Consider the following 25,415-nt stretch of genomic DNA (forward strand, 5'->3'; position numbering starts at 1 on the left):
GGTTCCATTTGATCAATTTATAACAATGTGTTGTCACATTACTTACAGCTCTACGTCCTTCATCAGACCCCACACAAGCTTCTGTGATTTCCTTGTAATACAACTGCTGCTCCACTGAGAGCTCATGTGTTGCCAGTTGCTTCACATGAACGGTCTCGACATTTCGTAGTTTTTGTACTTTTCTGGAAGAAACAAATATTGATTGCATTACTAAATATCCATTATGTCTACCACATTGGGTTCATCTTTCTAAATGGGCTTAACTTGCCATACAACTACTGTCCAAGATGAGCAACGGGCATAGCCTGTCCTTTGTTATGCATTTATATTGTGAATGAACGACAAGCTATATTCACAATGCATCTATTGTGCACGTGTATTGTAACCATTTCTTTCAAATACCAAATGCTACATGAAACTAGTGTATTGTTTTCATTGCTGCAGAGTTTTACTTGTACAATGTGTTCAATTCAAAACAGGACCGCACATTGATGAGTACACAATTGTGTTTGTATTTAGTTTGTACTGGTAACCTGATTCCTGTATGGTTCCGTTGAGAAAGTGCTTGTTGAGGAAGGTAGGGGAAAGGAAGGGAATTAATTCCTCGGGTGCAGAAACTACCATGATTAGTCAGATGCAAGGAGATGCCGTTGAAACATAGAGAGTTGGCAATGGTCTCAGAACTTAATTCTTGGGGACATTTCGATTTTAGATCAGGTGTTTTTCACAGACGAGGCATGGTTTCACTTCGGTGGATATTAGAGCTGAGCACTTTAAGGGCATGCGAGACAGTCTCCGTCTGGCTTTTCCCTCAGAGTCAGTGTTGCCAACTTAGCTCTGTTGGAGCCAGATCTGGCTCTTTCGTGCACTCATTTGCCTGTGAACGGGGGTGCATGCCCCCGTGCCTCACTATGATACCATCACTGGTTCCAGCCCACATAGACCAACTTTTGCCAGGATTATACATTTTGCACGTAACCTGATATTGTTATATTGGCTGCGTCCCCTGATCCCCTCTTATATCCCCATCTACTTTATTTATAGCGCTGTGTTGACTTGAAATTGGCATAATATTGTTATCAGGGAATCCTTTATTTTCGATTTCGTACGAACATGAGATGGGTGATGCTGCCGGATCAAGATGGTGAAAACTAAGAATAAATTGTCACCAATTTAGAGTTATCAGTAATAGCTGCACCCCACCCCTTTGACAACTAACATTACTCTAGCAAGCACTTCGTAAATCTAGCTCCTTGAAAGTAAGTTTTAACCCCATTTAAGGTGAAATTTAGCTCTTTTATGCACACCAGGTGTGGCAACACTGCCAGGAGGAAAGGAGAAATGCATTGGGCATATGGGAGTATTTTTTTATTTGTTATCTTGGGAATATCAAACTTCCGATGGAATAGATTGATTGATTGATTTGGTGTTTTGAGTCCACATTATGCATAGTATGGCTAATCGAGACTGGATGTACAGTTTAAAGTGGGATCCAAATCACTATGTGCCTCCACCGGGTCCAATGGAATAGAAAATGATATCAACGGGAAGAGGGCAGTTTGAAGAAGTGATTGCCCAGCAGAAAAGTCAAAACTCCCACTTGATTAGCCGTAACTAGATGTTGAAGTTGATTCCCCATAAGGAATACATGGAATTCCGAAAATTGTTATTCGTCATATTTTTTTACAGGTCGTTTCTAGCTTAATAATCAACTTTGAAGAATGCTTCAACCTGCCACATGTGGGGAAATTCATACTCTCTTGTACCCCCACATTTTTCTTCAGTAGCATTACCCATTCCGACGATATTCAAATAAATGCACACATGGTGCGTAACTGTATCTCCTCGCCTTAAACCAATACCGGTGCCGATACTATTACCAATTCCAAAAGATAGGGATACTTGAAAATTGTAATAATTAAAATTTGTTCAAAATCTTGATCAATATGGTGCGTAAATATTCAATAACATGCATCAATTTATCAAGAAATTTGCTTTATAATATTTAAGACTTGCATCAGAATATTAAAATAGATATTATGTAATCACAAAATATAGTTGTTTGTGCAAAATGTGTGTAAAATGTTACATATTATACAGGGTGGGGCAGAAAAACCTGATGATTCTTAAAATGATATAACACAGTAAATAAAAAGAGTTCGTCCTTATTCATGTGCTAGCCTAACAGCCATATGTAGGCCATTATTATTAAAAAAAAATTTACACCAACATTAAGTGCAGAAAATAACATAATCAAACAACAACAACAATGAGTGTAATATGTACTAAAAATATTTTTAACTACTGATTGTTCTGCATAAGGAATATTTTGTCACACATATTTGTAAATATAGATGAACAACTAGCTTTCCTGTTTCCATATAAAGAACAGTAAATCCCACGGCTCTTAACACCAACTGGTTCCTAAAGTTGCACTCTACCGTCAAGGAGCAGTTTTCTGTTAGTAATGAAGTGGACTTAGGTGTTTAAGTCACAACATCTTTAGCATCCAATTTTTTTGAGTGTATACATGTTACATCATCCCAACTGGAGGTGTTATTACTAGGTCTGAGCCGATACCATGGACATACTCTGACCAATTTTCACTGATACCGATATTTCAAAATTGTACAAAGCAGCTCAGAATATTTATACATTTTACAATATGTTTTTCATTGTATCAATCTATCATAGTTTTGTATTAATCAGTAATGGTGATTAAATTCAAACTGATCCTTTCCCAGGTATCTGCTCAGCTCTAATTATTATCTAGTTTCTGAAAAATGAATAATTGTCTCATCATTTACGTCAACATATTTTTTTTGCAGAATACTCCAAAGTCAGATTGTACACACCTCGCTAAGCACTATGGCAGTATGTTGCTTTATACAGTACATTTGAAAAAATAATAATAATAAAAAAAAAAATTCAACCTACATGATTGTACTGCGATAAATGCATAATTTCTATACCTTCCTGTTATATAATTTTCATGCTTATTAATGAACATAAAAAAGCATGTTGCTGCGTGTACAGGAATGAGCATAATTAGATGATGGTTTTAAAATAGCAGAAATAAAACAAATGCATTTCACTAGAGCATATTATGTAAATGGAATAAATCTAGGGCTGAGCCAATAACACTTTGAACTGATACCGATACTTGAAAATTGCAATAAAAATTTGTTCAAAATATTGATCAATATTGGTTTCTAATCTTTCTTCTCCAATTACATGCATCACGTTACCAAGAAATTGACTTTAGAATATTCAAGAAATACATAAGAACATTAAAATAGATATCATGTAATCACAAAATATAGTTTTTCGTGCAAAATGAGTGTGAAATAAGAAGAAAGTTTGAATTTTGCATAATTTCTAGGATAATTGAGCTGCATTTTTGCTGTATCGGCTGGTAAAGGTAGATGAATTTCAACTGATACTTTCCGATACCAATACCACTGGTATCGGCTCAGCCCTAAATAAATCCTACACTTCTTGGAAAGTGATTCAAGAAACAGAAACAATCCATGTGTACACCTTTTGGAGATTAATTCATACAACACAAATAAACACACAAACTGATAGTAACCAAAAATTATTGTCTTTCAAGGGTCACCTTGTGATGCTACACATTATTGGAGTCTTATCAAGCGAGCAATGGACCATATTAGTGTGATATGCTGGAAGATTGAGTCCAAACAAAGAGGTCACATATTTTTCTCCTATTCAAAGCCATTGAATTTTCCATCGAGAGGGGTAGCTTTAAGAATTGTGACAGCAGTTATGAATATGAATAAATGGAGTAGGAAATTGAGTAAAGCGAATGCTCCTAACGGTGTATCCGACCCAGAATTGCAGCCAATGGGTGGCAGTTACACTGCAGTCACATGAGGCTGCAGCAGTTATTCCATCATCCATAACGGCAGCGTGACTACACTTGAGATCTGCCGAGCTTAGGAACAATTTCTGCTGTGCTCAGAACTGGAATATCCAAATATTTTTAACAAAATGCATGATTTTCTTACTCAGATTAATCTTTACCTTATCCTCTGTAAGGTATGTGATATATATAGACATATTCTTTGAAATCTCATCTCTACATGGATGCATTATACACATCACAATTATGTTTCATAACTGCTGTCACAAACATTAAAGCTGCCCCTTCCGATGGAAAATGAAATGGCATTGAATAGGAGAAAAACACATGGCCACTTTGGACTCAAATCGTGCTATGTAGTCTGCTGTGACGTCAACACTAATATGGTCCATTGAGAATATCGGGAAGGAGCAGGAGATTTTGTTTTAAGGCCACTTTTGCACAGATAGGCTAATTGGGACTGGGACTACAGTTTAAAGTGGGATCGAAACCAATTCGAACCCGAGGCCTGTTGATTACAAGGCAACGACTCTACCAGTATGCTATCTGGGAGACCCAAGTATTGGTAAGGATGTCTTGAAGTGTGCCATGTTAAACTTCAATACCGTGTAGCACCAAAAGGAACTGCTTGAAAGGCATTACTTTTGGTTAGTACCAGTTTGTGTGCATGTTTCTGTTGTGTGAATTAATCTCCAACAAATGTACATATTAATTGTTTCTGTTTCTTGAATTGTTCCCAAGAAGTGTAGAATTCATTACATTTACATAATATGCTCTAGTGAAATATGTTTGTTTAATTTCTGCTATCTTAAAGCCATAAGCTACAACCTGTACAAAGAATGAAAAACAAGTGCATCACTGTATTACTAAAATTGTTGACCCTGTACAGTCATGGACATATCTGGGTTGTAACGAATCGTTACAACCCAGACTACAACTTGTGACTGTACAAGGAGCAATCTGCTTACCCTGCCATAGGTTTTCCTGCCCCTTCTCCCTTTTCTTTTGCCTTGGCCAGTTTCGCTGCAGGGTCTATGCTGTCCACCTTCTGCTGTTCCTTGGATATAGGGGGAGGGTTCTCTGGTATGGTCGGTTGCACTCCTTCAATCGATAACCAGTGTGCTGGAAAAGACAAAAATTACATCATACACACACAAAAAAAGGGTCATCATTAGAGGCACATATTTTTGGTAAATAAAATAAAATTTCGGTGTTATAGCGGTGAATAATCACATCAAAATTGCTATATAAAATGACATTTTGGTTTTAAAATGGTGAATATAATCCTTAATTTGATTTAAAAACTGCACTTATTATACAAAATGAACTTATCCCTTCTAATAGCAATTTTATGTAGTTACCAGAGTATTAAGTTTATTCCTGTGTAAATGGGTCAATTTTTGCATCTCAAATATTTGCAGCAGAATTAATCCATTTTCCGTGAATTGCATAACTCACAGGATACTTCAGACTTCCGAAAGTGTCGCATCGGTATATGAACGGTAAATTTGGTGTTTAAGTGTATATTTCGCATTTTGCAGTTCATTTCGCATTATTTCGTGACAAAATAAGGTAGGAAAATGCACCTCACACCTTTCAGAAACATGAAAATAAACTTTACAGCATGTTATTTCATATTTCGCGTTTTCATCAAAAACGAAATTTGCATGCCTCTAGCATCATCAAGGGTAGACAAGACTAAAAATATTTCAGACACAAGTCTTTCTTTCTTTCACAGACAGGATAAGAAAGCCAACGCAGGGAGGGCGAGGAAGCCGAAGCGAGTGACTATTAAAAACATGTGATGTTCATGCTCAGTTCCACCGCTGCAAGCACCACTGGCAAGAGAACACTGCACATTCCTTCCTGCTTTCTGTGCCATGCTTGGCAGGAGCAGTGTTGCTATATGAAGAGAAAATTCCCTGGGTGTGGGGAAATCCAGGTCCAACTTTATGTTAAACTGGGAAATTTTACGAGTTGCGGGAAAATTTGAACTTTTTTGAGCGTTTGTTTTTGTCTTACTTGCATACCTGCATTGGTGTAAATAACTATTATAACTATGTAATCTAAATGGGGTGTATTAAGTAAGAAATTGTTACGGTAATCCAGATAAAATTTTCGGAATATGCCATTGGTTTTAAGCTAAGGTTGATGAGTGAATTGCAATAGTAAGAAGAAGTAAAAATTTTAAAAAGTCCTGAACTTGGCATATTGTAAGTTTGTAAACCTGCAAGGTTGTAAACCTATATTTCACCAAGTTTCTATAGGATTCTTCAGGGGTAGGGTCTCCCTGATGGTGCAGTGGTAGTGTCATCGTCTTGTAATCAAGGAGTCCCGGGTTCGATACCCAGTGGAGGTGCATAGTGGTTTGGATCCCACTTTAAACTGTAGGTCCAGTCCTGATTAGCCTTACTTTGCATAAAATGAACAGCAAATAAATCATTCAATCAATTCCTCAGAGATAGATTTTAAAACAGGAGCACTTACATGTTGGAGAAACTAGTGATAAAATGTATATAAAAATGGTATCCACTGGTTCAGTACTAATGTAAAAAGTGAAGGTTAAATAATGTGGTTCCTACAGAATGTCCTCTACAAGCAGTATAGAATTACAACCTTACCATGTACCAAAGTGAGTGAGTACATCCCATACGACGATATTCGCACAAGGTGTGATCAAAGTTTTATTTCATTTTTTTAAAGTAAAGCTGTTATTGCGTATTGCACAAGATAGTACCAGGCTGCGTCTGTGCTTGTTTCTACTTACCACGGAGAGTGACATCAAGTGGTAACTTTGGAATTTGGTAATTTAGTAACTCTCCCAAATCAACTTCTCTTTCTTCGCTAAAATGCAGTTCTCTCCCTCCGCCTGATGCAAACCGGAACGGTATGCTGTCTGCTGTGTAAAATCCATACAATGGCTAGAAAAGAAAAATACTGAGTTATTCAAAAAGAAGCAGCAGATTTCAAAATGTTATTTCCTACAAAGAATACATGACAAAAACATAAACCACACATCATTGGATAGATTTAGGTTCAAAGTTTTGTTGTAAGACATTTGGTTTTGTTTATGCACTAACAATGTAATTTTGTGTGCTACAATTTGCAACGTGTGAATCCAATGTGCAAGTTAATGCAAAATTCAAACTTTTTGTTACGGTCAGCTGGATACAATGCCTGCATTAACTGCCACTTGTACGGCTGGATATACACAGCACAGGCAAGCATAGAACTGTTTTACATCTTGAAGGGTAGCAAGCATACTGATTTTTGAGGAATGCCCAGATTATCTACGGCTCTCGGATACACTTGACATTTTCATTGGACGTCCGCGGTAACCAGTCCTTTTCCCATTGCACATGCAACCATCTTCGACGAATTTCTAATGCCACACATACATTTGCTTATGACAAGGTGTCTGGTTGGTCAATCTACTGCAGAATTCATGCTGTACTTGCACAAAAAAAGTTACACAATGAACCGACAAGATTTGAGAGGACAGAGGACAAAAAACCCTGTCGCAAAGAAATTCGTCTGTAGTCTCCTCCACCAGGTATTTTCATAAAAAAATGCAAAAGTCTTTAGATTTAACTTCACAATTGCTTTTTAATTCACCAAGAAGTTTGGAGTGTACTTTTAATGTATACAAAATTAGAAAGTGCCACATGTGGAATCCACAGGAATATATAATATATTTTATTCATGTTCAAAATATTAGGGCAAACATTAAGAAAAATGGCAATAAGATGGCATGAACATGATTTTGGACATTACAAATTTAAACCCAAGAATGGGTTTTTAGAAGAATTATTGGGAGCTTTGTTCATCACAGAACACTGGAAGAAATTGAATGATGAGAATGGCTCACCATCTTTGAAATTTAATATAATGGAAGAGATCAAGAATCTTTGTAAAAAGTAAAGAAGAATTTGAATTGCCGGATCATATTTGGGATTCATAATAAATATTTGATAAAATCATAATCTAAAATAATGATAACTAACTCTCTAGCCTTCTTAAACCTGAAGGTTCATGACTGCAGCAACACAGGCCTTCAATCTGTCCCTATCCTGAGCAAGATCTATACACTCTTTCCATCCCTACCAATTTCCTTTAGGTCCATCTCAACATTATCCCTCCATCTTCGTCTTGGTGTACCTACTTGTAGATAATAATAAAATAACACAAAACAGACTGCTTGCTTCACAGTTAAATTGCAATGTTCCAACAATGTAACATTAATGACAAGATCAATTTTATAAAGGCTTTCTTCTTGTTAAATATATCCCACTGTTAATAACTATATCATTAATCAAACTAAAAAAAAATATGTGTTTTCTCCCAAAAAAATTACAACAAAAATTGTGTTTTTATCCTTGGGGACAGCTGTATAAACTACAGGAGAAATACAGCGTGTCTAGGTATCATTCACTCCATAAATGTTGTTCATAAAAAAACTTTCTATGCACGTAGAGAGGGCATTAGTATTAACACGAAGAACATCTCAAAAATCATGCATTGCGACTAGGGTGACCATAATAATTGACCCAAAAACGGGACATCCCAAGGAGATGAAAAATCAGTTAGGCCTAATCATAAGATTATTGTTTTTATTAAAGGATCGATCACATAAATGATACATCATAAACAACAAATGAAATATGATCTCCCATTGTCAAAAATTATTAATTACTATAATCTCGGCATGACTTACATAGCATTTCTTGTTCTTTCTGATCAACCTTTGATGTTAGTCCTATGCTGAAGTTGAGTAATGCCAGAAGCATTTAGCAGAAGAACCAATCTTCTTGAGAGCACCTTTATTCTTTATCAATCGTTCATAAATATCCCCGAAAACCTTACCCCACATATCTAACACACAACTCGTAGATTTTTCTTCGAGTTTGTGTTCAGATGCATGAAATTTACAATCTTGTTGCAATTCCGTAAAGAAACTGCATGTTTCTTCTCTGCAATAACAGAACACATACATAACAATTAGGGGCATGCATATTTCGTTTTTGACGAAAAAACGAAATTTGAAAAAACACATTGTAGTGTTAATTTTTCATGTTTTTGAAAGGTGTGAGGTGCATTTTGTGACCATATTTTGTCACGAAATAATGCGAAATGAACTGCAAAAAGCGAAATTAACTCTTAAACACGAAATTCAGGTTTTTTTCACCGCCGTGACACCTTCCGAGGTCTGAATTATCCTGAGAGTTATGCAATTCCCGGAAAATTGATTAATTCTGCTGTTAATATTGGAGAAGCAAAAATGGACTCCTTTACACAGAAATAAACTTAATACTCTGATGATTACATAAATGTGCTATTAGAAGTGAAATGTTAATTCTGTGGAATAAGTGTAGTTTTTAAATCAAATTTAGGATTATTTTCACAATTTTAAAACCAATATGTCTTTTTATATACCACTTTTCATCCATTTTTTCACCGCTATAACACCGATATTTTATTTTATTTACCGCTTTTGAACCCGAAATTGACTCAGTTTTTGTACCGAAATTTTGCCTTTTTATTTACCAAAAATATGTGCCTCTAATAACAATGCATCTTTTCTGGAAAGGGAAAGAGATCCCAAACTTAAAGACTTGGTTTTCAAGATAACCCCCAGACTTGTATAAAATGGGACAAATAGCAACTCTTTAATAATATGGACAGGATGACCGGGACTATTTCGGTCAAAACTGGATGTATGGTCACCCTAATTGCGACAAAACGGTAAAAATGTCAACAGTGCAGGAAAAGGCAATATGTGTTGTCAGAAACAAAGTCACCTGTAACTGTTCAGCATCGTTACAAAGTCACCTGTAACTGTTCAGCATCGTTACAGGAAAAAGTACTACGAATTATAAACCTAAGAAGCAATCGCTGGACCGATAGTTAAAACAATTCCAGGACTGGCAGCTTGTTACACCAAAAGGGGGCCTGATGCCCCTGGTTTCTTTACTTGGGGTTACGTGAAGGGCATCGTCTACAGCAAGTAGTATTGCAGTCCAGGATCAAGGAGACTGTGGCATCAATCACCGTGGGCATGATCCGCAACTCAGGGTGTGTATATAGAGGTTTATTAATAATGAGAACTATGTTCACTAAAAATTATTTGAGACAATGAATGTATTTCATGTGTATTGTTTCCAAGATACTTTTTACATCAAAGATATTTTGATCTGTTCTGGGGTGAATAATTTGTGAACACCCTGTAATTACATGTAAAAAATTCATAATATATACGTGGATCGACAATTAAGTAATGAGAATGATTTTATATTGTCCCACATGTGCATAATATCTCTGAAGTAACGCGTTCCTGATGTAGTGCGGTCCATAATCCACAACCTGGCAACACCTCATGAACTTGCGATAGGCATGCTGGGAATTATGCCGCCATGTCGTGAAGGAGGTGCAAGGGTGTCGTCACGTAAAAGCTAGGGAGCAGCGAGTGAACATCAGTTTCATGAAGGACATTCTGAAAACTGCTTGCTGGAATAAACATTTCTTGAATTCTATTGTTGTGGAGGACAAAACAGAGCATTTTACTACGGTCCTTGTACGAACTAACAAATTGCTGAATGGAAGTCACTAAATTTACCAAGAGGCAAGAAAATGTAGCTCGAAAAGCCAAGGGTGAAGACAATGTTGTGTTTTTTTAATGATAGCAAAGACATTATTCATCATGAAATTGTTCCAGAGGGTGAAAGTGTAATTGGTTGTTACTATCGTAGTGCTCGGATTGATTATGAAAGAGAACTGACCATATCACACTTCAGTATCCTGAACCAGGCACTTGGTTCCTGCTCCACGATAATGCACGGCCCCACAGAGCAGTGGTTGTCTATACATTCCTAGTACAAAAACAAGTGAATGTGTTGAATCATCGTCTTTACTCCCCAGATTTATCCCCGTGATTATTTCCCATTCCTGAAAGTGAAGCTGCTGCTGAAATTATGCACTTTTGATGAGCACAGGACCAGTCAACAGGTTGTGACGTCCAATCTTCAAGTCATACCACATGAAGACTTGCAGATGTCGTATCGATCGTTGGCCAACCGTGCCAATTGCTGTATTGATGCAGGAGGGGTGTACTTTTAGTAATAAACAAGCAATGTTCAATTATTTTGTTTCCTTTTCACAATATAAAATCATTCTCATTACTTTATTGTCTGACCTCATATATCACACAATTAGCATATTAGCCAGCATGTAAGACACTTTTTCGTAGACATTTTGAGGAAAAAGCTATATCTCTGAATTTATAATTAATTTACAGAATTTCAAATAAAGTAATATGTAGGTCTACTTTCAACAAATGATTTGCCTAATCTAACTAGGAGAGAATGCATTGTAATCTTCTTTGCCACACAGCACAAGAAAGCAAGAAAGAAATCTTCTAACTCAGAGAAAATTTCCAGAAATGAAAGAAATTAAAAACTGAGTTATGGCATCTGAGACTCACCCTCTTCATCAGACTTATTTTACACATCTTATTCGCCAGCAAATATGGTATTACACATTTTCCATCTTTCATGCTATACCCAATAGTGTGCTTGTCAACTTACCTCAATATTTTTCACTTTCAGGGCACTGTCAACGTCAGTAGTAAGCAACTTCTGTCGCTTGGCATGATGCATGAATTTGGCTGCATCCTGGGGAATGAATATACAAAGTATAAATACTAACTTGATAACTATGAAACCTGTAAAAATTATATTACATCTAAATCTTGCATTCCTGGCGTTGTATGATGAACAGATTTTATCAGGATACTGGCCAGGTGAGTTCTGCAAAGCTTGGTAGTGTTTACAGAACTCACTTGGAATTTGTTAATCATATATTTGACTTCTTAAAATTTCTACCAGAGATTTAGAATCTTCAGATCCTAAAGCTGCGCAACATTACAAAAATTATAACACTAGTCAACATGGTTTTGGTTGTCTTGCAGATGACTGTTGTGTCTGAATAATTTCGGCATGCTGGTTCCAAAAATAAAATCTGTTTTTACACACCATGTCTAATTTTTCAGAAAACAGCAATATATTAATCGGTCTTAATGTGTAGTTCCATTATTTCCCCAATAGATAGCTCTGTTTATATGGTGGTAAATTATTAATGTTCTGCATTACACGTTTTCCAAGTTTGAATTATAAACAAATATAGAATTATTATAAACATTTAATGAATCTTCCCCATGACATCAAAATTGTATGGATTTTGGTTACATAGTTTTATTTATGAAGTCCCTCAAAAGAATTTTCTTCACAAAATGTGCAAAAGCCAATGTTATAATATGGTGGCTTGATTGACCTTGGTAACAACGGGAAAAATCTTGACGTGATGGGAAAAAATGGATGTCATTTCAGTGTTCAGCATTCAAAATACTTCCAGAATCACCTATTGGTTTGAAAACAACTGAAAAATCCCTTGCATAAATTTATTTTGTGGGGGTTCTGTAATGGTGAATATGAGAATTTTGATCGTGAAAAATCCTGACGTGAAGGGAAAAATGGATGTAATTTCCATGATCAGCATTCAAAATATTTCCAGAATCATCTATTGGTTTGGAAACAACTGATTATTCTTTAAAAATGTTAACCAGTTTAATGAGCGAAGAATTTAGAATTGTCCACATGGGGAGTGATTTAACTTGTAAATTAATGACAATTAGTGCAAAAATAGATACCCTTGAACCTCTGTACTCGATCGAGAAAGTGAAATAATTGGAATGGTTTATGAAGATTATGCTGTTTATGAAAGTTTTCAGTATAAAGTAAATCAAATACATAGAGTGAAAACTTATGAAATCAAACCAGAAGCGAAATTTTCATTAGGAGTGTGAGATTAATTGGTGTCTATAATTTTATGTTGTTAGGTTTCGGCATTTTTGTTCGGTTAGGAATGCTAAGTTTGATGATGTTATCCTTGCACATGTTCTTTAGCTATTTGAGTGGGCATACAATCAATTTTTACTAATAAAAAGTGGTGAAAGTACTCCAAGATGGCAGGTTTTTACTTACACCAGCCACACATACATACAAACATGCTGGAACCAAATGTTACATTGCATGAAACATCAAAATCTGTCAATTAAAAAAGAAATCAAGATAATTCTCAAGGGGGTACGGTGGGTCAATGCCCCCCCCAAAAAAATGCTAAAGTACTTGACAACCTTTTCTGCTGATGAAAGCTGCTCCTCTTGTTGCTCTCACCACCTGGTGAAATGAGCTTGGCCCATCATTTATAACTACAGACCTTGATTTCTTGCAAATACGTTAAGATCGAAAAAATGTAAAGTGTTGCCTAGGCCGCGGTGATTCAGTCGGTAACGCGTCTGACTACCATGCTAAAGGTCCCGGGTTCGATCCCCGGCCGGTTCAAATCCGGGAACTTTTCTAACGGTGGAAGCGGTCCCGGCGCCCACCCAGCGTCGAATAACATGGGTACCTGGGGGAAACCCTGGGGGGTAAAGGTGGTCAGGGGCGTGATGCTGATCACATCACCCCCACTCACGACCGGATCAAGAAAGTGTGGGGCGTTACCCCCACACCCCCTATACGCCTTCAAGGCGTGGTGCTATGCACAGGGGAACACTTGTATATGTAATAGTTTAAAAGCACAATGAAACTATAATGTTAGGTATGTTTTGGCAAAAAGTGTGCTAAAATAACATGAATTTTGGGAACAATTTTGTAAAAAAATAACACCAAAAAATCGAGGTGCCTTCATATTAGGACCTATTGAAAAAGTCAAATCTTGACAAATCAGTTGTTTCTCTTCACCGTTCAAAATCATTGGTATTGGCTCAGCCCTAATTCTAAGCATGCAGTAAGTAATTGTGGAAGAATTTGTGTAAAGACGTGAATATAAATTGAACCATGCTAAAATTGCATGTGTACAATGATTAGTTTAGAATTAAACAATCAGAACTTGAGCCGGAACAACTGACGTTTGAAGAAACTTATTCCCAAAGTTAAAATTTTCACTAATCATAATTTACTGAAGCAATTCTGGTTTGAAAACCAAAGTAGCTTAAGAAAGACATGAGTTTTTCAGCGAGCAACAGTTCTTGGTTTTTGGTCATTTCACACACGGAAGTTTAGCAGATTTTTACATGAGGCTAGAAACAAGTTTTGTGTTTGAGACCAAATGTTATGTGATTACGTGAAGCATTTAGGGATGTTTTATTAATGCTAAGAGTCCTAAACCTGACCAGCCAACCCTAACAACAAACAGATTTGCCTACCTCAATGGCAGATTGGTTAACATAGCATGCTACTACACTAGAGTCCCGGGTTCAAATCAAAGACTAGGCACAGGTGTTCTTTGTGAGGGTCACTTCATCATAACATCACTCATCCTCATCTTAGTGATTAACCAAAAGTGGCAGAAAAGCAATGTGAAATGAAGCAAATCAATCAACAAAAGCAATTAGTGATGCAATATCTCTTCGCACCCCACACATGTTAAGTAGGTAGCAGCAGCAGTCTGTATTTGAGACAACTAAACGAATGGATGCTTTTAAACAAAATATCATATAGGAGTGTATGGACAGGAAAATGTGGTAACGGTTCTGATTGTTTTATAATTCTTTCAAAATTTTCTATCAGAAAGACTAATTACACTGGACAACAAAGAAAAGGTGATTCTTAGTGTTCTTTTCGCTGATTTCAAATTTCTTTTTACATTTTTCTCTATCGGGCAAATATTTTTTGTTGTAATGGAATAGCTGTGCTTTATTATAACTAACATGCGTTTCATATTCTGTATGCTGATTACGTCAGTATGTGTCAGCGTCGGTAATGTACTTCAGTATTTTCTACTGTATTTAGCCTGCGTAAGTAACATCTCTCTTGAGAGTCTGGGTGTTGTCGGCCAACATTTGTGGGCTCCATTAACATTGGTAATGGTATTCCATTGTGCATATAGTTCTTGATGGAAACGTTTTCCATGTTGGTCACTTACACTGCCATTGTTGGAGGGAGATAAGTCCAAATGTTAGAGCAACAAATGGATTTTTAGGGACATATTACATCCCAATTTCTGTAGTCATTTGAAGTTATCTGCCTTGTGTTTTCGGAGGATATTATTTACAACTTCTTGGAGTGATCCCCTTGGTATGCTGAGTTTGTCGCATAGCAGACATGAGGGGCCCAAGATATATCCTGGTCACCTATTGCAGCCAAAATAAAGTTCACGTGATTTCACAATCAATGAAGTTTTTTTTTGTTTTTTTAAAGTTGACGATGAGGGGGATATAGGAACTACCTGACCCATCTGCAAAGTTTTTTGGGTATATTCTTATGCCCAAAGTTTTTCAAAGCTCAAATTCATCTCCAAGTTTAATGTCGAGAATATTTTTCAAAGTTTGATTAAATCAACTTTATTCTCAGATAGGTCAATAGCAGCTGGATCTACAGTTCAAATTTGGATCTGAACAACGGTGCAGTATACCTCAAAAGGGGATCGGACCCAGGACCCCTTAAGAGAACAGCTCTATCCCCCCTGATGGTCCATTCAAATAAGTTCAAGAAATAAATAAATACGCTCTAGAAAAATATGCACGTTACTCACTTTTTTTTTTCACACAATAACAACCATCTATTCAAGTCCTGGACACCTATTTTTGTGAAACAATACTCTAATCTTTGGAACATGGAAGTCAGCCTGGTTCCTTTTTACATTACGATAAATTGCTTATATAAAACAGTGCAAGTGTAGGTTAGAAAAGATTCCCAGTGAGGTAGCCAACTGAAATTATTCCCTCACAACTGTAACTTCTGGATCTGCCACTGACTCACCGCAAATATAACAAAAATTGGGAACAACTGAAGATGACCAGACCCCTCTCCGATTTTCTTCATATTTGGCATACTCACTAATTGAGGCCTCCTAATCACGAATCTGAAGTTAAAAGTTGTCGGAAACGTCTAGAAATTGCAAAATAAGCAAAAATAAGGCGTTAGTTTTCGGAATGGAAACAGTAGATTTTTGCGATTTTTTTTGTTTCACAAGCAAATATATATATTCCTGATCCTACCACGATGATAATGGTTCGCATTTATTTTGCAATACTACCACAACACAAAATTTTAACTATGTTTGCCTAACCTAACCGAAACTAACCTAACCACACGTCAATGGTTCGCAATTATTTTGCAATTTCTAGAAGTTTCCGACAAATTTTAACTTCAGATTCGTCATTAGCAGGCCTCAATTAGTAAGCATGCCAAATATGAAGAACATCGGAGAGGAGTCCGGTCATCTTCAGTCATACCCAAAAATTGTTTTGGTGAGGCATTTTTGAACATATACACATATATAAAACACAAAATATACACAAATTAGTGCAACAAACTTATTTATCTCACAAACATAAGGGAACTGGATTTCAACTGACATGTTACCATTGTTGTTTATCCTGATGGTAATAAACAAGTATTTTTATCATTGTTGTCATCAATGTTTGGTTTGCGCAGAAACATTTTAAGCAAAGCAAGTCCCTTTTATTCATGTTTTGGAACTCATAATTCTTGTACTTTTGCTACTCTAATAGAGGTTTATGGTAAAAATGGGCTACAAGGAGAAAAAAATGTAAACACATTACAAAAAAATCGAACCCAATAGAGAAATTCTGACTTCATATTCAGAATCAGTGTAAATGATTAATTTAACAAAATCATTCGTGGCCAGTGTTATTGTAGAATATTGGCAGTCATTGTCAAACAAAACTTGAACATTCCATAAAGTTATGGGCAATGTTAAGATTTAAAAAAAGTAGACTATTAATGTTGAAAAAAACACTTTACTACTACCGGTGGCCATTTTCCTCTTCCTGAATGTTTGCAGGACACTCGAAAAGGTTTCATGTTTGAGAGCAGCAGCAGCAGCAACATCTGTAGTAGTAATCATTTAGGGATGTCACTTTTTAATGCTAATACAACTTAACGTAACCAAACTTACCTTACCTAACCTAAAAATAATATTATTATTAAGGAACCAAACCTGGCCAGCCTAACCTAACTATGAAAGCATATTTCAAAGTATGTAAGAAATGTGAACAAAAATACTGAACATCATTCTTTATGATGTGGACAAGCACAAAATGTGTGCAGAAAACCATTGTGAACACATCACTGAGAAGCTGTCTCGTTGTTAGAAAAAGTTTCACGTAGCCTGTATCAGATCCGTACATCTCCGAAATCTTGAAACATTTTGTCATCAGGAAGAAAGTTCCGAACAACGCACGGTAAATGACTAGAATCTTTGAACCAATACCGGAAACCTCTTCGTACCTCACGCGTGTGAAGAATAAGAAGACCTAGATAGGAGGTGCAGATCGTAACCAAGACGACAGTAAACAAACAGCTGCTGGCAAATACAGAATTACATAAAAGTGAAAACCCACAAGGAAACATGCAGTAGGTAATCACTAAAACTCCGCAGTATGTTATAACAGGAGTAAATCAAAATCGAACCATGCAAAAATTGCATACATAGCATGATGAAATAGCAATAAAACAAACGGAACTTGGGCCGAAAATCGTTTTCCAGAAAAGATGCAGTCAGTAATGAAAAATACTCTGGGTAACAGTTCCGTATATCGGAAACACATTTCTTCATTTTTACAGAAGAAACTATGGTACTAATTTACTATCCTTCGGACACATTTATTTATTTTTACAGAAGAAACTACTTACCGTAATTAGTTCCTGTAGCATTGTCGAACATCAGGAAGGTGTTTTGTGTGATTTGGGAATGTTTCAGAGCTGAAATTCATGTTGTTCGTTGAAAAGTAATTCTCCGACGGAGATAGCGTTTGGCGCGTACATCTGTGTATACCATGAAGTTCGTACACCTTCATACACCATCACCTTCATACACCGTCGTGACGACTATCATGACGTGTCGTGATTGTGTTTTGTTGATATCCAGTGTTTCGAACTGCCTGCGTTTGCGACGAGAGTTAGAACTGTGGATCGAGGGTTTGGAGAATGACGTGTGGTGGGTGTGTTGTAAAGTTTGTGCCGGGTGTGGACAAACCATTGGCGCTAGCCCCACGAACCATTGGCATGTGGATAGGTTAGTAGGGCCACACAAAGGTTTCAATAGTTAAAAAGAAAGCCCCACGAACCATTGGCACGTGGATAGGTTAGTAGGGCCACGCAAAGGTTTCAATAGTGAAAAAGATAGCCCCACGAACCATTGGCGCTAGCCCCACGAACCATTGGCACGTGGATAGGTTAGTAGGGCCACGCAAAGGTTTCAATAGTGAAAAAGATAGCCCCACGAACCATTGGCGCTAGCCCCACGAACCATTGGCATGTGGATAGGTTAGTAGGGCCACGCAAAGGTTTCAATAGTGAAAAAGATAGCCCCACGAACCATTGGCGCTAGCCCCACAAACCATTGGTGCTAGCCCCACGAACCATTGTCGCGTGGATAGGTTAGTAGGGCCACGCAAAGGTTTCAATAGTTAAAAATTGGTTTCGAAAAAAATATTCGTAAATAGATCTGATTAAGTTTGTCGACGGGCATTTCTTGGGTTCCGAAGGTTGAAACACTGCATAACAATTGAAAATCGAGAAAAAACAAGGCCGATGCGTCATTCCTACGCGTTATTATTTACGAAGGTGTCCGCGCCATGTTGTGTGTGAGGCAAACGGAAAGGTAGGAGGAAGAGGTAGTCGTAATGTGAAAAATTGCTCTTACTTTCATCAAAACAACGTCAATACACGTTCAGGAATGTTCCGCGAAGCAGATACGTAAGTTCGAATGTCAAAAATTTGGCAAAAGAGAAGCCGGACGCGCAATTATGTGGGAAGGTGTACTCGCGATATTGTGTCTCAGGCAAGGAAAAACACCTACCAGAAAGACGTTCTGGTAATGTGAAAAATTGCAATTAATTTCATCAAAACAACGTTAATACACCTTCAGGAATGTTCCGCGAAGCAGATACGTAAGTATCAATGTCAAAAATTGACGAAACCAAAAAAATAGAGGTGTCCGAAGGATAGTAAATTTTTACCGAAACTATTTATGGAAATGAGTTTCCGCAAGCTTTCCAACGTTCGTCGAGGTATTTTTTTCATCGTGGAATCTATTTGACCGGGAAATCATGTATTTTTCGAGAGAAATAACTCACCGACACACAATTGCCATTGCTTTCAGACATAAATCGAAATCGAACCATGTAAAAAATTGCATTCGTAGAATGATGAAATCGCAATAAAACAAAACGAACTTGGGCCGAATTGCCTGTGTACCATGATTAATTCGGAATTAAACAATCGGAACTTGGGCCTCAATGTAATTCAATTGAATAGTTGCAGATCGCTACTCTGTCGATTTAAAATCCAAGCACTGTTATCTAAGAGTAAGACATGTCCATATCGATTTTATACATTCTTAACATAAAAGTTGCAACCTAAGCTCATTAATATAATTGGGCTGCAGAATAAAAGGAATGCTGAAATGACGCTATGAACCAAAGTAGATAGCTGAAATCGGACAAGTGCTATTTAAAATATTAAAACTACAGTGTTTATAAAACTATTAGGAATTTGACACATATTTATACCTGCACTATTAGTTTCAGTCTGTAAGACACATCCTCAGCCAAATCACGAGCGGCTTCGTCCGGTAAATTTGCAATTCCAATACTTTCAGCTATAACTCTCATAGATTCCAACGAAAGTGTTGTTCCATACGGAGTTTCGCTTTCGCTCATGGCAGTTGTCTTTTAACATAACTTCAATGATCGCACATTCACATAAATACTACATTAATGACATTAGGACAGAGAACAGACACAAGTACAGAGGCGAGACGATTCGCCACAACAATAACAACTGACTGACGCACAGCGTTGCCAGGTCATATTTTCAAAAATCGGGAGATCGTCCCCTGAAAAATCAGGAGATCTGCTTAAAAAATCAGAAGAACTAATAATAGCGTATTATCAACGTTCGTGTGGGGGGGGGGTTGAGTGGGAAAAGCTTCCCACTATCATTATTGTACGTTAATTGTTAATTTTAGATGCCAAAAGATAATACTGTTATGTTAATACAAATTTTATTATGAATTTGTACTTCAAGTGGTACGATAACCCTACCCCCTTAATTCACCTAAAGCCCCTATCACACGGAACTGGATTTCTAGTAGGAACGCTCTAGTTGACGCTGGACTGGCTACCCATTTGCTAGTTTTCGCTTCACACGATACTTGTTATACCGTACTTGTCGATAGTCTTTCGTTCCCATAATGGCGGCCGCGCGAGAAGTAAACAACGTATCACTTCACATTTTTAAAATACGATAATTATTCAACCGAGAGGAATATCGCTTCGTATTAAATGGTTGTAGGTAGAGAAGAATGGCACTGATTAAATACATACTTTACAACGTTTGCTGTACACGTATGGAAGAATATTTTAGATTTTTCAATTGTAAACATGCCTTTCGTGCTGTATGTACTCGGAAACCACAGACAAAAAAGGCTACTTTGCAAACTCACAGATTATCTTCACATGGGCAAACTTTGCTCTGATTGGCTGTTCCACAGAATCTAGTCGAAGAAGTTAGTAGCAATTAGAACATGTCCTATTCCTCAAAACCAGTCAAGCAGTCAGCCAGGCGGCCATGATTACTACCCAGAAAGTCAGTTCATCGCCAACTAGGGCATTCCAACTAGAAATCCAGTTCCGTGTGATAGGGGCTTAAGGTAAAGGTACAGTTTCCCCCAACCAGTGGCGATGATCGAGTGCCAAAACAGAGGGGGGTGCAAGTGACAGTACTGGAAAAAATCCGACCTCCATTTTCTGTTCATCTCTCAGAAGTATTCTAAAATAAATGGTTGTGGCTGTGCGTGGATTTATGTACTTGGCGATTAAAAGTTTATGGAAACATTTCGTGATTTTTGTGTTAACTAAGACTAGAGCTTCAGCCATTACGCATTCGGGGATATATTTTTGAATTACTCTACCTGATAACACCTTAGCTTGCTTTTATTTAAAATTAGACAAAGTTAGAGGATGTAAGAACGCCCACAGTTTTTTTTAACAACACATTCAAAGTATACTCGCATTAATGGTAATGGAGAAGGGCTATCATGCCTGAACCCCCGAAATATCCTTGAATTAAAATTTTACTTTCAATCAAGGAAGGTAACCAACCAGTATTACACAGATTGATTGATTGATTTGGTTTATTATACTTCGCATCTGCCACATTTGTCTAATCATAAAGATGTGAAATTGATGAAGGGTTTGATTGATTGATTTAGTTTATTTTACTTCGCGTTTTGTGCCTCTTGGCTAATTTGCGAAGATGGGGATGAGTGATGAAATGATGAAAGGACATTCACAAACAACCAAGCCCGACCGGGATTCGAACCCGGGACCCTTGGGGTCGCAGCGCGATGTGCTAACCACTCGGCCACAGGGTCGGGCGAAATTGATGAAGGGACACTCACAAAGAGCACCCATGCCAGTCCGGGATTCGAACCCGGAAACCAGTATCAGACAAGTCGCAGGTTTTTTCTTCAACTTTTTTCCCAGTCACTCCAGACAATGTAAATGTTAATTAAATCGCCTTTTGCATTCGAGGATTATCTGGTATAAAATCGGGAAAGAGAATTTCTACCGCCACAGTATTGATTGAGTATAAAGGTACATAAGAACAATTGTAGTAGCAGTTACGCTCAGAAATGGCTTAAATAAAAACCTGAACTATTATTTCTAAGTTAAGAGACTGCGACGTACAAGCATAGGTATAAGTCTGGAAGAGCAGTTTACTAAGCCGACCTCCGTGGCTGAGTAGTTAGCACAGATTGATTGATTGATTGATTTAGTTTATTTTACTTCGCGTTTTGTGCTTCTTGGCAAATTCGATGGGGATGAGTGATGAAATTGATGAATGGACATTCACAAACAACCAAGCCCGAGCGGGATTCGAACCCGGGAACCTTGGCGTCGCAGCGCGATGTGCTAACCACTCGACCCCAGGGTCCGGCCGTTTCGGGATCGAATCTCGACCTGGGCACGGTTATCTCTTTATCAATTTCATCATATCATCATTCATCCTCGTCTTCGCGATTAATCAAAAGTGGCAGAAATGCGAAGTAAAATAAACCAAATCAATCAATCGACAGTTTACTAAGAGCTATTGTAACCATAACCTTTAGCTGCATTCGTTATGTGAACTCCCTTTTTATCCGAGTTGCAATAAACACTACCATAAAACGGAAAACTTGTTCCTATGTGTGGGTGGCAACATTGGTATTTAGTTGTAACCAGTTTTCAGTTACCTCCCCTTTGACAAAAACCGCACCAGATGGGACACCCGTGTTGGAGTTCCCAATGCACAATGGGCTCAAGAAGCGGCGCGTCTTTCCCAATGTCATCAAGCCTGGTATAACCACCACCTACCTCTCTCTCTCTCTCTCTCTCTCTCTCTCTGCAGAATATTCATGGATCTTTGCATTCCTTCAGCTGAATATGTAAATTTGAAATAAACTTTCCATTTTTTAAAAATAATTGTTCATTATAAATATTTAAGGAAGCAAAAAATCAGGAGATTTCCACATTTTCATGAAACTTGTCAGGAGATCAGTAGACCGTGCTGAAAATCAGGAAATCTCCTGCGAAATCAGTAGACCTGGCAACACTGCCGGCGTACATAGTATAATCTGTGCGTGACGTCGGCAACAAGCCTCACTTATCGAACAAAACTGAAACAACCTTCCGGTTAAGTGCCACCCTTCGTCTTCTGACGTCAGAAAAATACCTTCGCTGTTAGGTTAGGCTTGTTAGTTTTAGGTCTGTTGACGTAGAGAAAATAATTTAGTGAACACCGAAGGGTATTTATGCTAAGAGAACTAAGCCTAACATAACAACAAAACAATTACATACTTACGTCAGAAGACGAAGGTCGGGGGTGGTCGGGGCATGTCCCAAAAGCTGTTGGAGTTTTGTGCGATCAGTTATATCCGTCGCAACATCCTCTTCTTCTAATTTTTATGACCCTATCAACATATGTGTCGATTTTGGTCAACGGCCGTTCTTATTTGGCCGAGTCTGCTGCCACGCACGTGTCAGCAGTAGGAATAAGCTTCAAATTTGCTCCTGCCACGTAATTCGTCTGCTAAGAGGATGTTACAAATCTTAAGAACAGATTGAAACGAGAGAAATGCAAGTTTATGATTAGTGGGAATTAATGTACACGTAATTTAGAACCTTTGTCTTTAGACAGCATTTAGCGATATTATTTTAATGCTAACAGAACCTAACCTAACTACGAAAGCATTTAGGTTTATTATTAGAAGAATGCTAAGGGACATAATCTTAAAACATTTTTGTGAAAGTAATCGCTACAACTTCACAGTATGTGATACAGACGTAATTGCATACATAGCATTATGAAATCACGATAAGACAAAGACCGAGTCTGCTGCAATGCGCATCTTTTTTGAGGTTCCAGCAGAAAAAGAACGTGGAAGCAGACACTAGCTTCTTATTTTGTGAATGTTCTGCAAACCATTTATATGTATTGCCCGCAGGTTGAAATAACCAATGCCCTTGAATTCGGTCTTCCTCATCGCACATCAATTTTGCAACCTTGTGTTCTGACGTCAGATGAGGTATGCTCGTGGATGCAAGCAGATCCTGAAAACTCTCCCTTCCGGCGACTGACGTCATCATCGTTGCCGGAGAGGACGACGGGGAGTCCGTTCGGTCTACAGTGAAGCGTTATTCGTAAAACCAATTTCAACTACAGACTCACAGTTATTTTACAGACTTACGGGACACTCTAGGCGAAAGCGCAGGCGCGGCGTTTTGTTTCGAGAAAGTTTCCACATGGCGTCCAGCGGAAGGCATGTCCTTATGGCAAAAATTAACTCTACTGTGGGCACTGTTACTCATTTTAATCACATTCTAAGAACGGTTATAGACACACTCATCTTGTGCATGTTGCTTCATATCGCTATCTGTTAAAATTATAATACATTTTCCGAACTAGTGCAGTTTGAATCCATCAGCACGCGCGTTGTGTGGAACCAGCAGACAATTCTCATGGAACAAACCAGCCTCCTGGCCCGTGCGTTTGGTGAATCTCGTTCTTGCACGAAACGCACGGAATGTGACTTTTGGGACAGCATAATCAAACTCACGAAACGTACGGAAGCACTTATGGGACAGCCAGTTACCATAACTCGTTTAACGCGTTAAACCCGTGCGACTTTCGGGACGGGCCCCATATAATAATGTACCGAACGGGGGGCGTGATGGGGTTGCAGCCCTCCAAATGCACGAGCGAAAAAAATGAGAAAGAATTAAGGGAATAGTTAAGAATGTGGGTATCTTGCAAATATCAAATACAATGTTGGGAAAAATGTCGTTTAGTAATAAATCTCTTTTCAGCTTTGCTGGTCAGCATGAGCTTAGTGCATAGCTTTCTTCTTTGTTTTCCATTAGTCTTACACACACAGGAATTTTCGTGTCCAAGCATGTTGAGTGTAAGACTTAGCGAAGGGTTTCCACATCTAGTCCAGAAGTGAACACTCCATTCAGTGTTTTCTCTCATGGATTTCATATATCATAACTAATTCTCGTCATCATGATAGTCTTACCTTTATTTCTTCTTCTTTGTTTTCGGAAAATGCAAAATCAAGTTTTAACCATACACTATCACAATTCTGACTACCTCTATTACATTTGAAAAGTAGTTTAAATTCTTTCATATTAGCGTATTGAATCCCATTACAGTTGTTATCTGATTTTCTAAGGGCTAGAAAACTAGTGTTGCTCACGGGACGGGACATGTCCCGTCTCGTCTCGTGTCTCGTCTCGTTTTCGAGACGAGACACGAGACGGGACAAGCCTTTCGAAATTCGAGACGGGACGAGACGGAATGCCTTTCTCGAAAAAATAAAAGCAAAATATTTAATCAGTTGCAAATACTTGTTTGCTTGGAAAAAGGTATTTCAATTAGAAACGTTTATAAGCTCGTGTTAAGTCAAAAGAAGACTATTCTAGAGAGGGGAATGAATGAATGAATACCTAAACTTATTAACAATACTCTTTCGAAACACAGGGTTACTCCCCATTTTTATTTTTCAATTCATTCCAGGTTAATAATTTTATGTTACGATAGTACTCCAGATACTAATACAATTCTGAATAACATCAAGTAAAAGGGCAGGTAGAGAAGGTGGAAGGAGGGGCCAAAAGATCGTGGAGTATCTGAGTCCGAGATTTATCTTGTAAACATAGTCTCAGCTCTATAGGTTGGAAAGATAAACGGACCGACGGATAGGGTTTATTATTATTATTTAATTTTTACATCAAAGGGTGTACAGAAGTGAATGTTATTAGGAAGTAGGAAAAACATTGTGGGAAACATGGCAGTTCAAATTGATAAGGAGTTGTTGGGAAAGTTATTAAGGAGTCCAAGATATTAGCAAGACTAAGAGAAGGAGATAATTAGGGACAAATAATCTTGCATTATCCCACTCCGAG

General features: G+C 37.7%; 1 protein-coding gene across 3 annotated transcripts in view; it reads right to left on the reverse strand.

Moving 5' to 3' along the window:
* The window catches only part of Taf6 (TBP-associated factor 6), a 55,194-nt gene extending 35,446 nt beyond the window's left edge, over positions 1-19,748 (reverse strand). For all 3 annotated transcript variants that reach the window (XM_083130495.1, XM_083130494.1, XM_083130496.1), the window contains exons 1-5: positions 19,479-19,748; positions 11,464-11,550; positions 6,651-6,804; positions 4,852-5,005; positions 47-182 (exon numbers count right to left, since the gene is read on the reverse strand). In XM_083130495.1, coding sequence (XP_082986621.1) covers positions 47-182; positions 4,852-5,005; positions 6,651-6,804; positions 11,464-11,550; positions 19,479-19,628 — 681 coding nt within the window. In that variant the 5' untranslated portion in view covers positions 19,629-19,748. The remainder of the gene's footprint in view (positions 1-46; positions 183-4,851; positions 5,006-6,650; positions 6,805-11,463; positions 11,551-19,478) is intronic.
* Between the last annotated feature and the right edge of the window lie 5,667 nt (positions 19,749-25,415).

The sequence above is a fragment of the Lepisma saccharinum genome, chromosome 10, assembly GCF_977018435.1.
Source record: "Lepisma saccharinum chromosome 10, izLepSacc3.1, whole genome shotgun sequence".
Lineage (NCBI taxonomy): Eukaryota > Metazoa > Arthropoda > Insecta > Zygentoma > Lepismatidae > Lepisma > Lepisma saccharinum.